Here is a 10,814-nt window from a genome sequence, read left to right on the forward strand (position 1 = left end):
CTATGTGACTGGAGTGTAGGATGGATAAGGATCCCAGGGGGTCCAGTCTCTAGGCTGTGACTCCAAGCAGGATCTGTAGACAGTATCATGAAGCAGTGAAGAGGCAATGGACATCGTAAGCAGGAAATCCATCCAATAAGGTGGCCCAACCAGGAAATGTTCTGTGAGGGAACTGTTTCAATGGGGTGGAATCAGGGCTTCGGGCCTGTGTGTCCTGCCTGGAGCCCTCTTGCTGCCCTGACCCCCGTTATAGAAATAGAAATATGTAAAATACTTGCCTTACTTACTGCTTTGAGGAGGCAGAAGTAAAAGAGCTTTGAAAAGTGGAGAAATTCTTTAGAACAATAAGGTATTTAGGCAGTGGGGCAACAGTAGTGTTATTTTTAATATGTTTTCATTTCTCTCATTACGACATCCATTCTCCATGAAATTATTTTTTTAGGGAAAAGGAAAAAGGAGGAAGTGGCTGAGCCTGCCTAGCAGGAAATACATAAATACCTGTCTCGGGACCTTGGAAGAACAGGGCTTCCCCAACTCTGAAAGGGGCCCGAGAACAGCCTGGGTGGTGCAGGAGGCGGCAGGCCTGCTGCTCAGCTCTCATCAGGGAAGAGCGAGGTCTGCCCACAAACCAGCGTCAGCACCCAGAGGGCCCCAGAGGCACCCTGCAGGCCAGCCTCAGGGTTTCCCCACAGGGGTGGCGTGCCAACTCCCCGCGCCCTCATGGATGGGCGTGGTTTCCAGGTGACTCACAGGAATAAAATGCAGAAAATAGAGTTGAGGCAATGGGCATGAGATTCTAAGCAAGCCAATTTTCAGACCCCATATTGTGTTCTAACTTATCTCAGGATCAGAAAAGGAAGTCAAAACCTGGCTTGCCCTTCTTTCTCTCACAACGAGAACATTTCTGCCCTTTTCTTTCTCTGTGAGAACAGCTGTTCCTGTGGCTTGACTTTAGAACTGAGCACAATTATCACTCAAATTGAGGCCACTGTTATTGCTGGGGAGGCAGGATGGGCTGATGGCCATGAGCTGGCTTTAGAGGCAGATGGGTATTTTTATCCCAGCTCTATGATCTTGGGCAAATCACTTAACTTTTGGGACCCAGCTCCTCTGCCAAAAAAAGAAAAAAATAATGATGAAGATAATAATGGTACCTGCTTCATGAAGATTAAATGAATAAATTTGTGCCAAGTGCTTAGAACAGTTCCTGGAGAAAAGAAGCCCTTAAAGCAAATGTAGCTAAGTCTATTAACAATAAGACTGTTGGTGCATATTACCTTATCACCTCCCCTCACCAGCTTTTTTCTTGTGACATGTATTAACCTAGCATGTGACCTGTGTATGTGGTATTGCCCTGTAAAGTTTATCATTCACACAGAGCCTTACTGCCTCATCACTGTGTCTTCCACCCCCTCCTTAATTAAAAGCCTCCCTCTTCTGTCCCACCTCCTCCCTGCTTCCCTGTCTCTGCCTGGGCAGATCAACAGCCCTCTCCCCGCCCAGACACTTTGTCCTCAGGGCCTCTCACAAGGTGGGGACAGCTACTAATTCCAGAGTGCCACGAGAGACCACGGGCTCCTAGGAAGATGTGGGTTCTTGTCCAAGCTCTGGCACTGGCTCCTCACCACCCTTGGATTCAGTGTTACCAGTTTATATGAATGGCACTAACACTCCACAGGGGTAGTGGAGGCTGGAAGGTACAGTGCCAGGCAGATAGGAGGCACTTGGAGGTGACTAAGAGTTGTGGAACAGATGCACCGGCCAGTCTTTGCTCCTTGTGCGACCCTGAGCGGCTTCCTTCACCTCTGTAAACACAAGCTTTCTTTGTTCCCTGGGGATTACAGTAGCCCCTCCCTCTCAGGATGCTCGTGCAGGTGTTGGAAGCTCTCATTGGGAAGCACTCCCTAAGGGTTAACCTTTATCATCGTTTAACAACAGAAGGCTCTGCCAGGCAGGATGTCTGGGGTGGTGGTGAGAGAGGCCGGGCTGGCAGCATTGGTGCTGGGGAGAGAGCCCGTCCTGCCTGGTCAGCATTTTCCCTGTCCTCTGCCCACAGGGCTCTATGTGCTGGTTGGAGCAGGGGCCCTGATGATGGCCGTGGGCTTCTTCGGGTGCTGTGGAGCCACGAGGGAGTCTCAGTGTGTTCTTGGATCTGTAAGTCGGGAGAGATGGGGAGGGACTTGGCCTGGAACTGGGCATTATCTTTGTCTCTATGTCTAAGGAAAGCATGAAAAAAAAAAAAAATTAGTTCCTTAGTGTGAAGATGTTTGGGGAGGAAAAGTGACATGATACCTCACAGTGACTGAAGCAGCTACAAGATTCCTGTAGTCAGGGAAACACTGTTATCTACAAGAAAAGTACTGCTGTTTGAGATCAATAATTTAAGCAAACATCCCTCTTGTGGTTGTTTTAACAAGCAGCCTCTGTTTAAAAAAAAAAAAAAAAAGGGAAAACTGCAGTTAACTGCTATCCATCCAATGCCAGTGTGACCAAAGGAAAAAGAGGAGCAGGAAGAAGTGTTTGCATCTCTCCACGAGGCATCAGAAACAGCAGGTTTATTAGGCGGCCTCTTCTTGCTCTCTGCACTCTTTGCTGTTTGAGCTATGGCCACTCCTCCTGATCTCCGGCCATGTAAGGTTTCTAACTCGCTTCCTCAGTTCTCCACTTTTTCTCCCCTGTTGCGGAGCATCTTTTGTCTTGTTTATCACTGAACTTGGTTTAATCAGAGCAGACCCACGAGATCAGAGCAGAAATCTGACTGGAAGGACACCCTTCACCTCCACTCCCTCCTCCTCAGAGAATCCATCTAGAGCGCGCGCTCTCAGGTCACCTCCTCCCCAAATCCAGCACTTCCAGTCACTCTCTATCTCCTGGTCTGATTTTATATCTTTATATCTTTTACTCTTTTGTTCATCAAGCAGTCACTGAACATACGGGTGCCAGGCACTGTTCTAGGTGGTGGGATTTCTATATCACTCTGAAATGATCTTACTCTTCTTTTGCTTACTCATTCATCATTTCCTGCTCTTTCTATTATTAATATTATGTCCAGAAAAGCAGAGACACTCAGTTCTTATGTTATTCACCACTGTATACCCAGTGCCCAGGGCAGTTCCTGGTCCAGAGCAAATGCTCAATAAACGATTGCTGAATGAATTACTGAGCGAACAAACTGCAAGTGGACCAAGGGATCAGATGCTTCCTTTTGTAATATTTCTGTTCAAACTAATAACCGTGTTTTTCAAATGGAATTAGAATTAAAGAAGTTAAATAAATTGAAAAGGTTATTGAATTAATGAAGTTAGTATTTTCTCTCCTTTACAGTTTTTTACCTGCCTATTGGTGATATTTGCTGCTGAAATAACCACTGGAGTATTTGCTTTCATAGGCAAGGATGTAGTAAGTAAATGTTACTTATAAATGTTCTTTAATGATGGTTAAAGTGTTCTCTTTATTGGAAAAGACATGAGAATACTGACAAACACAGTGACATTCCAAAGCCGAATAATCCCCAGAATTATCTTTTATGCAGAATTTTTAACCTAGAAATGTGGTGCAGACTTAAGCAGGTGTGTGTATGTGTGTGTGTGTTTGTGCACGCATACATGTAAGTGCACATATATTCCTGGGGAGGCAGTTAATTGCTTTCATTAGATACATGAAGGAATCTATGGGCTTTTGTAACAAAAGGATCTCTAATTTAAGGTGATCCCATTTGGAATGTGGAAGGAGCTAGATTACAGGTGTGAGAAGTAGGGATGGGGGAGAACACACATTCGCATCCCTGTTCACCTGTCCTTTGTTCTTAGGGGTTTGGCCTGGGCAGAGGACAGGTCAACCTCAAAGACTACAGTCTGCCTTCTGGGTGCCCATGAAGCCAGTTTAGATTTGTGCTCAAACTGTAGGTGTGCAGGATAGATTATCAGAAGAACCCACAGACGAAGTTAACTTTTTAGGCTTAAACATGCAAAGAGGAGTGAAATGGAAGAGGAGGAAGAATGGAATCTTAAGTTTTGCTGTATTTCATGTAAATTCACATGCTATCAAATCTGTTTATGAATTTATTTTAGATTTTTAAAATGGTAAATATGTATAATGAGTAAATATCACTTCCTCTGGAATTTTTCAAAAGTTGTTGTTGTTCAGCTGCTAAGTCATGTCCAACTCTTTTGGGACCCCGTGGACTGTAGCACACCAGGCTTCTCTGTCCTTCACCACCTCCTGGAGTTTACTCAAATTCCTTTAACCTCGAATATGTAAGTTGGAGGAATTGGATCTTATGACTTCTTGAGAGCCTATGGATTTGGGGATCACATGCAGTTACCCTAGAAAAGGCATTCTCTGCATTTTCTATGGTATTTAAATGCTGAAACAGTTTTCCTTGGTCATGAACACCTTTTAAACCATGTCATGAAAAGATTTGAGTACTTGTTACCAAGGAAGTCCCAAGAATGCATAGGTTTCTACCCTGGCTGTGCCTCAGAATCACCTGGGTGGGGCCCAGGAACCTGGGGTTCAGTTTTTGCTGCTGTCCATTCAGGGCTGAGAACCTCCACTCTAAGAAATCTTTCTATTCTGTGAAAATTATTTTTGGTTAGTCTATCCTTCCATCAGAAGCATCTTAGAAATTCTAGAACCTGCAATCTGGTCCATATATGCAGAATTACCCTCAAGTCCAAATAAACACATGGAAAGGCCATATTCTTGAAGGATGGGGAAGAAGACATTTTTCTTGATGAAAGGAGAACATTTGAAACTTCCCACTCACGTCCCTTTGTTTTCCTGATATTTTTTTCAGGCAATACGACATGTTCAGACCATGTATGAAGAAGCTTATAATGATTACCTTAGAGACAAGGAAAAGGGAAATGGGACTCTCATCACCTTCCACTCAACAGTAAGTGACTTCTTCCTTCAAATTTCATCCTCTAAAGATTATTGAGTCACCAACTTAATGGACGTGAGTTTGAGCAAACTCAGGGAGATAGTGAAAGACAGGGAAGCCTGGCATGCTGCAGTCCATGGGGTCACAAACAGTTGGCCATGACTGAGCGACTGAACAGCAACAAATATTATGCACAAGCTAGGTTCTCTCTAATCACCTAGATTAAAAATAAGAATAAATTGAGTGAAGCCAGGCAGCAGCATTGTATTTCTGCCTTCGTGGGAGTCACCGTTTGCATTATATGTAGAATCTAGAAGAGAAAAAGATCTAACACAGAGTTGACAAGAAGAAGTCTGGACATGCACCCAGAGAGACAAAGCTGCCCAAGTAAATACCAGCTTCTGTCAGGAGTGGCCCTGTGGTATAACAGAAACAACCATGACCTTCACGTCAGAAAAGCTTATCTCTAGCTGCAATTCTGCCGCAGAACAGCTTCATGACCTGGAGCAAGTTCCTTGCGCCCCCAGTTGTGAGACAAAGGGGTACCTGAGGGAGGCATGTGCCGTTTCTCCCAGGACGTCCTATGGGAACGTGTTGTCGGTGTAGTGCTCTTCAGCTGCCAGCGGTTAGTCGAGAAAGACTTCCGGGGGAGATGGGCCAGGCCAATGGTGTTCTGACTTCTCAGCCACTGATGCAGAGAACAGCAGTGAACTCCTAGCCAGGTGTTTTCAGGTAGCCCAGTTCTTGTATGTCACAGATCTGTCCTGGAAGTTGCCAACCATTTATTCTGTTCAGCCACAGCTGCCCAAGGACGTCAGACAGCACACAGGTTCCTTTGTCTTTGAAGGGCAGCCCTAAGGCAGGATACCTGTTGGCTGGCCTGTCTTTGAGCAGCAGTATTTTAGCCCCTGGGGTTCTCTGTGATCACTTCTGCTCTCTATTCCAGGCTCTCTTTAGTTAATGAGCCTTTCCTGGAGCTCATAAAACACTAGCTACTCGGCAAAGCCAAAAGGAAAAATCTAAAGACCCAACTCCTGTCTAAAAAACAGCAGTTTACACAGGCACTCTCAGCTTCTTGCCCTGTTTGGCTTGTCTTCAGTCACCTCCTGTCATAAAAGGCGGACACTTTGGTGAAGTCATTTTTCTGCTTTGCCAGCATGACCATATGACTACGCTCTCCCCAGAATGGCTGTTGGGTTGCAATGTCAGGCGACAAAGATGTGTTGCGGCCTCAGCAACCCCAGTCCTTTACAGAGAGACCCAGACTTGTAACTGCTACTTCTCCCTCTGTGCTTTCTCATTACCTTCCCTGAAAGCTCTTTTCTGACTTTCTAGTTTCAGTGCTGTGGAAAAGAAAGCTCGGAACAGGTCCAACCCACCTGCCCAAAGGAGCTCCTAGGACACAAGGTAAGCTTCTCTACCAGATTCCTATTCTGCCTGTGGTGTTAAGATGGTTCTTCTCCTCAGGATGGAGGGTGTGATCCTAGGATGCCCTCTCACAGTGGCTTCTAGCCTCAGTTTTATTCTATATACAACAAGTGAAGCAATGCTGAGTCCCAATCTCCTGGTACCCTGGGCAATAATGGTGTGCTGACTTGCCGGTAATAATGCAAACAGAGTGGCATTAATTAAGCTCACCAAGGCCAGGGGTGTGCACTCTAAGAATGTTACCCCATGAGTCTTCCATGGGTGTCATGGCAGTGATAAATAGTTCCTTTATTAAATGCTACACGACAGGCACTATGCCAGACTCTGAAAACTCTAAGATGAAAAACAGATGGTCCCTGTCTCAGTGGCCTCACAGACTAGTCAAGGGAGCTAGTGCTGTGCAGAGTACAGTATCTGCACAGCACACAGTGGAGGCACAGTGGAGTCAGGAAAGCTTGACCATGGATGGGATTCTTGAGCCAAGTTTGAACAAGGGGAGGTCATTCCAGGTCCTGAAAGTAGCAGGAACAGAAAACGTGAAAGTGTGAAATTCCAGGACTGCAAGAGAATAGGGAGCCCAGAGGGAATGGCAAGGGACATTTTTGGAAAGGCTGGCAAAGGCATGATTTTATACCTGGAACTTGAGGGAAGCTGTTGTTTTTGGTAGAGGATGAACATAATTGGTTTTGCGTTGTAGAAAGAGCACTCAGGTGACTGGGGGTGTGACTGGTAGAACAGAAGGCTGGAGATTCATGGAGGGAGGCTATGGAGGTGACGCTTGTTTTCTCCCTTGTAAGAGAGGATGAGGGCTTAGAGCAAGTTACAGACAGAGGGGAGGAGAGGACGTGACAGACTCAGAGATGTCCAGGGTAGAACCCGCAGGTGACTGACTAGATGAGGGTGGGGAGTGAAAGGGAAGAAACTGAGACTTTGGACTCATGCTGGGTAGACAGAGGCTTACTCACTAAGAGGGAACAGAGGGAAAGGAGCAGTTGACAGCTTCAGTTTCAGTCGAGTTTGCACACTAGGTACCTGTGACATTTGCAGGTAATCTGAGCTGAAGACACAGGTGTCAGAATCCAGCAAGCTGGTAATTGCTAAAGCCTAGGAGTGGATCGAAATGCCCAGGGGAGCATGTAGAATAAGGAATGAGGTGGGCTAAAGTACTATCGTTTAAGGGGTAAGCTAAGGACAAGTGGGCTTCCCTTGTTGCTCAGTGGTTAAAATCTGCCTGAAATGCAAGAGACATGGGAGAAGTGGGTTTGATCCTAGGGTCAGGAAGATCCCCTGGAGAAAGAAATGGAATCCACTCCAGTATTCTTGACTGGAAAATTCCATGGAGAGAGCAGCCCGATGGGCTACAGTCCATTCCATGGAATCACAAAGAGTTGAACACAACTCAGTGACCGAGCACACACGCGTGAGGACAAGAAGCCAGAATGAGACTGTGTAGGAGGAGTCAGAATGAGGGAAAGTCAAAGACAATGCTTCTGTAGAGTGAGGGAGGTGGTGGCTTGTCCCTAAAGTCAAATGCTGAGAAGAGGACAAGGAAATAAAGGCTGGAAATAGTGTGTTGCATTTGATGCTTAGAAGAGTCTTAATGACATTTGCCATGCAGTTTTGGTGAAGCAGTTGGGAAAGCGCAAGAACTATGTGGGAGTATGAGAATGTTTCTAGAAGCATCTGTATCATGGTCCTCACATTATCCTATCTCCTCACTTTACCTCTCAGTTTCTTTTTCATAGAAAGAAACTTTCTGTGGAAGAAAGAAGGGGACACGGTCAGAGCTGGGAACACTATTAGAGGGGATTTTTGCTTTAGCCTGCAGATCATGTGCATGGTGTTACACGAGGGACAGTGTCAGTGGAGAAGGAGAGGCTGAATATGTAGGAAGGAAGGGAGATGAGTGGCAGTACAAGCTTCCAGAAGTGAGGAGAGAATAAGATCCAGAGTCAGTAAAGGGGTTAACTTTCCACAGAGAAGGGCAGTGACAAGAAGCAGTGTGCCTGGCTCACCTTGCATTCTCCCTGCAGAGAGCAGTACCTGGCACTCGATGAATGGGGTGTGTTAAGTTTATAGGTGCCGGTGAGGAAGGTTGGAAGAATTTCTACGGCTTGACTCCAGTAAGTAAAGGAGTCATTATCTAAAGTAGTGGTTGAACTTTTACCAGAATGCAATGTAATTATTTTTGTGAATCTATGTCCTTCTCTAAACAGCTCCCTGAGAGTGAAAGAAACCATGTCTTATTTTCTCCAAATCTACCATGTCATTCCAGTGACATAGCATGTAAGGCAGATGCTGAGAAATGTTTGCTGAATGAATTAACCATGAATGAATGAAGTATGATAGGAGATGTGAGGATAGTGGTAAGAGTTTCATATAGCTTATGCAAGTGTCAGAGAGAGCTGATCATTGACAAGTAAAAGGACCTGGGCAGCCTAAGGGCAAATTTGGGTTGCAAGAACACCTCTGTATTTAAGAGTACCAAACGGAAGTTGGAGAAAGTAATTACAATTATTATACGAGTGATCTGTTCTGCCCCTGTCCAATATTCCCCCATCCATGAAGTTTCTTTGGACCTGCCCTGCCCAGTCTCTGTAGGACACAGATGGAAGAATAAGGCCATCCATCTCAGCCACCCTAGAAGAAAACAGTCCTCCAGCCCCCAGCACTTGGCTTTCCTTTGTTAAATTTGAACCTATACAGACTTTATAGCTTCTTACTTACATACCTACCACTAGGTGATGCCTACCTTGCATAGTGAATTGGATCAAGTATTTTTTAAAAGTATGTAAAATCATTTAAACTATAAATGGCAACCCAAAACAAGGGGCTATTATTCCAGGTATATTTTACTTATTTTTTCTTTGCTGAAAGGAAGGAGAGCCTGCAAATTTTTAAATGTCTCATGTTCCAGAATAGCTTCCTCCAGCTAGGTTTCAGGGCTTTGAAGCAGCCATTGGCCTAAATAGGAAAATTCCACCAAAAGGAGAGTATTATTCTTTTTCTCCCAACTACATTTTTGGTTTATCAGAACCTAAAGGAGATTTTAAGTACCTAGGAGGAAGGGTTTAAATATGACCAGAAGCTGACATAGGTCAACTCTCACAGGAATGGATTGGAACTGGATGATTCAGACATACCATCAGTTGTTATTCCTGACCTTTTCTTTTCCAAAACAGAATTGCATTGATGAAATTGAGAGCATAATCAGTGTTAAGCTCCAGCTCATCGGAATTGTCGGTATTGGAATCGCAGGTCTCACGGTAAGAAAGTTCTAGAATGTACCTTCTTTGACCCCTAAGAAGCCTTTGAACCTTTGCATCTTACTTCTCTTCAAGTGTGATGTGGCAGTGTCTTCGGAGAGATTTCTCATAAAAGACAAAGACTTTTTGACAGGATATCTAAGAACAAAGCTAATTAGATCCATCAATACTTTACTCTCTAAAAATGTGATACAAGTCTCCATTTTAAATGAATTATGACTTTGAGTTTATCGTTGCAATAGCTTCCCATTTTAAGGCCATCAAGCTTAAACTAGACAAGTGATTTTTAATTCCGAGTCTCTTCCTTTGTTAAAAATTGAAGATGACATACGTTAAACTCACTCACCTATGATCTTCAGAGGCAGCACCATGTGGTGATTAACAATGTGATCTCTGGCATCCCACTCCCTGGATTCAACTGCTAGCTCCACTACTTACAAGCCCTGGGGTCACTGGAAGTTTTCTTAATTTCCCTATGTCTTAATTCCTTCATCTGCAGAATGGGGATCTTAATATACCAACCTCATAAAATTGTTGTGAAGATTAAGTGGGATAATAGATGTAAAGAATAATTAGAAATTAACTCATATAAAGTGTCTGGAATGCAGCAGTCGATAAATGCTAGATCTACATGTAATGAGTGTTCCCAAACCCAGGACCGAGGCAAAGCATATATAGAAGTGTGAATTGAAGCATAGTGCACCCATGCACTGGCAAGTAGCTCAGTACCTCTAGAGCCCAAAAGAAGAATGTACAAGAGTCGATAGGGTCAGAAAGCTATGGTACGTGGAGCAAGAGATGACACTGGAATGGTTTAGGAGGGTCCACATAATTGAGTTCTTTGTGTTACTTTTTGATAGGTTGGGCTTTATCCTTTCAGGTAGAGGGGGGCCACCCAGGTTTGGAAGGACATGTAGTTCAATGTGGAAGATAAAGTTGGAGGAAAGTAAGATTTAGGTAAGCCCCTAAAGAGGTGATTTCCACCATCCAGGCGTTGAGTAATAACCAGTGCTAGGATAGACTTGGGGCCTCCCTGGGAGCTCAGCTGGTGAAGAATCTGCCTGCAATGCGGGAGACCCTGGTTCGATCCCTGGGTTGGAAAGATCCCCTGGAGAAAGGAAAGGCTACCCACTCCAGTATTCTGGCCTGGAGAATTCCATGGACTGGATAGTCCATGAGGTCTCAAGGAGTTGGACACGGCTGAGCTACTTTCACTTTCACTTCAAGATAGACTT

At 44.7% G+C, this 10,814-nt stretch overlaps 1 protein-coding gene across 2 annotated transcripts in view; it reads left to right on the forward strand.

The window, feature by feature from the left end:
- The window catches only part of TSPAN2 (tetraspanin 2), a 40,522-nt gene that overhangs the window by 25,380 nt on the left and 4,328 nt on the right, over positions 1 to 10,814 (forward strand). Inside the window, exons 3-7 of one of the 2 annotated variants that reach the window (XM_040230968.1) lie at positions 2,057 to 2,154; positions 3,325 to 3,399; positions 4,799 to 4,897; positions 6,221 to 6,292; positions 9,496 to 9,579. In XM_040230968.1, the coding sequence (XP_040086902.1) occupies positions 2,057 to 2,154; positions 3,325 to 3,399; positions 4,799 to 4,897; positions 6,221 to 6,292; positions 9,496 to 9,579 (428 nt within the window). The remainder of the gene's footprint in view (positions 1 to 2,056; positions 2,155 to 3,324; positions 3,400 to 4,798; positions 4,898 to 6,220; positions 6,293 to 9,495; positions 9,580 to 10,814) is intronic. The other variant, XM_040230969.1, reaches the window with a different exon arrangement.

This window comes from Oryx dammah, unplaced genomic scaffold (assembly GCF_014754425.2).
Source record: "Oryx dammah isolate SB20612 unplaced genomic scaffold, SCBI_Odam_1.1 HiC_scaffold_28, whole genome shotgun sequence".
Lineage (NCBI taxonomy): Eukaryota > Metazoa > Chordata > Mammalia > Artiodactyla > Bovidae > Oryx > Oryx dammah.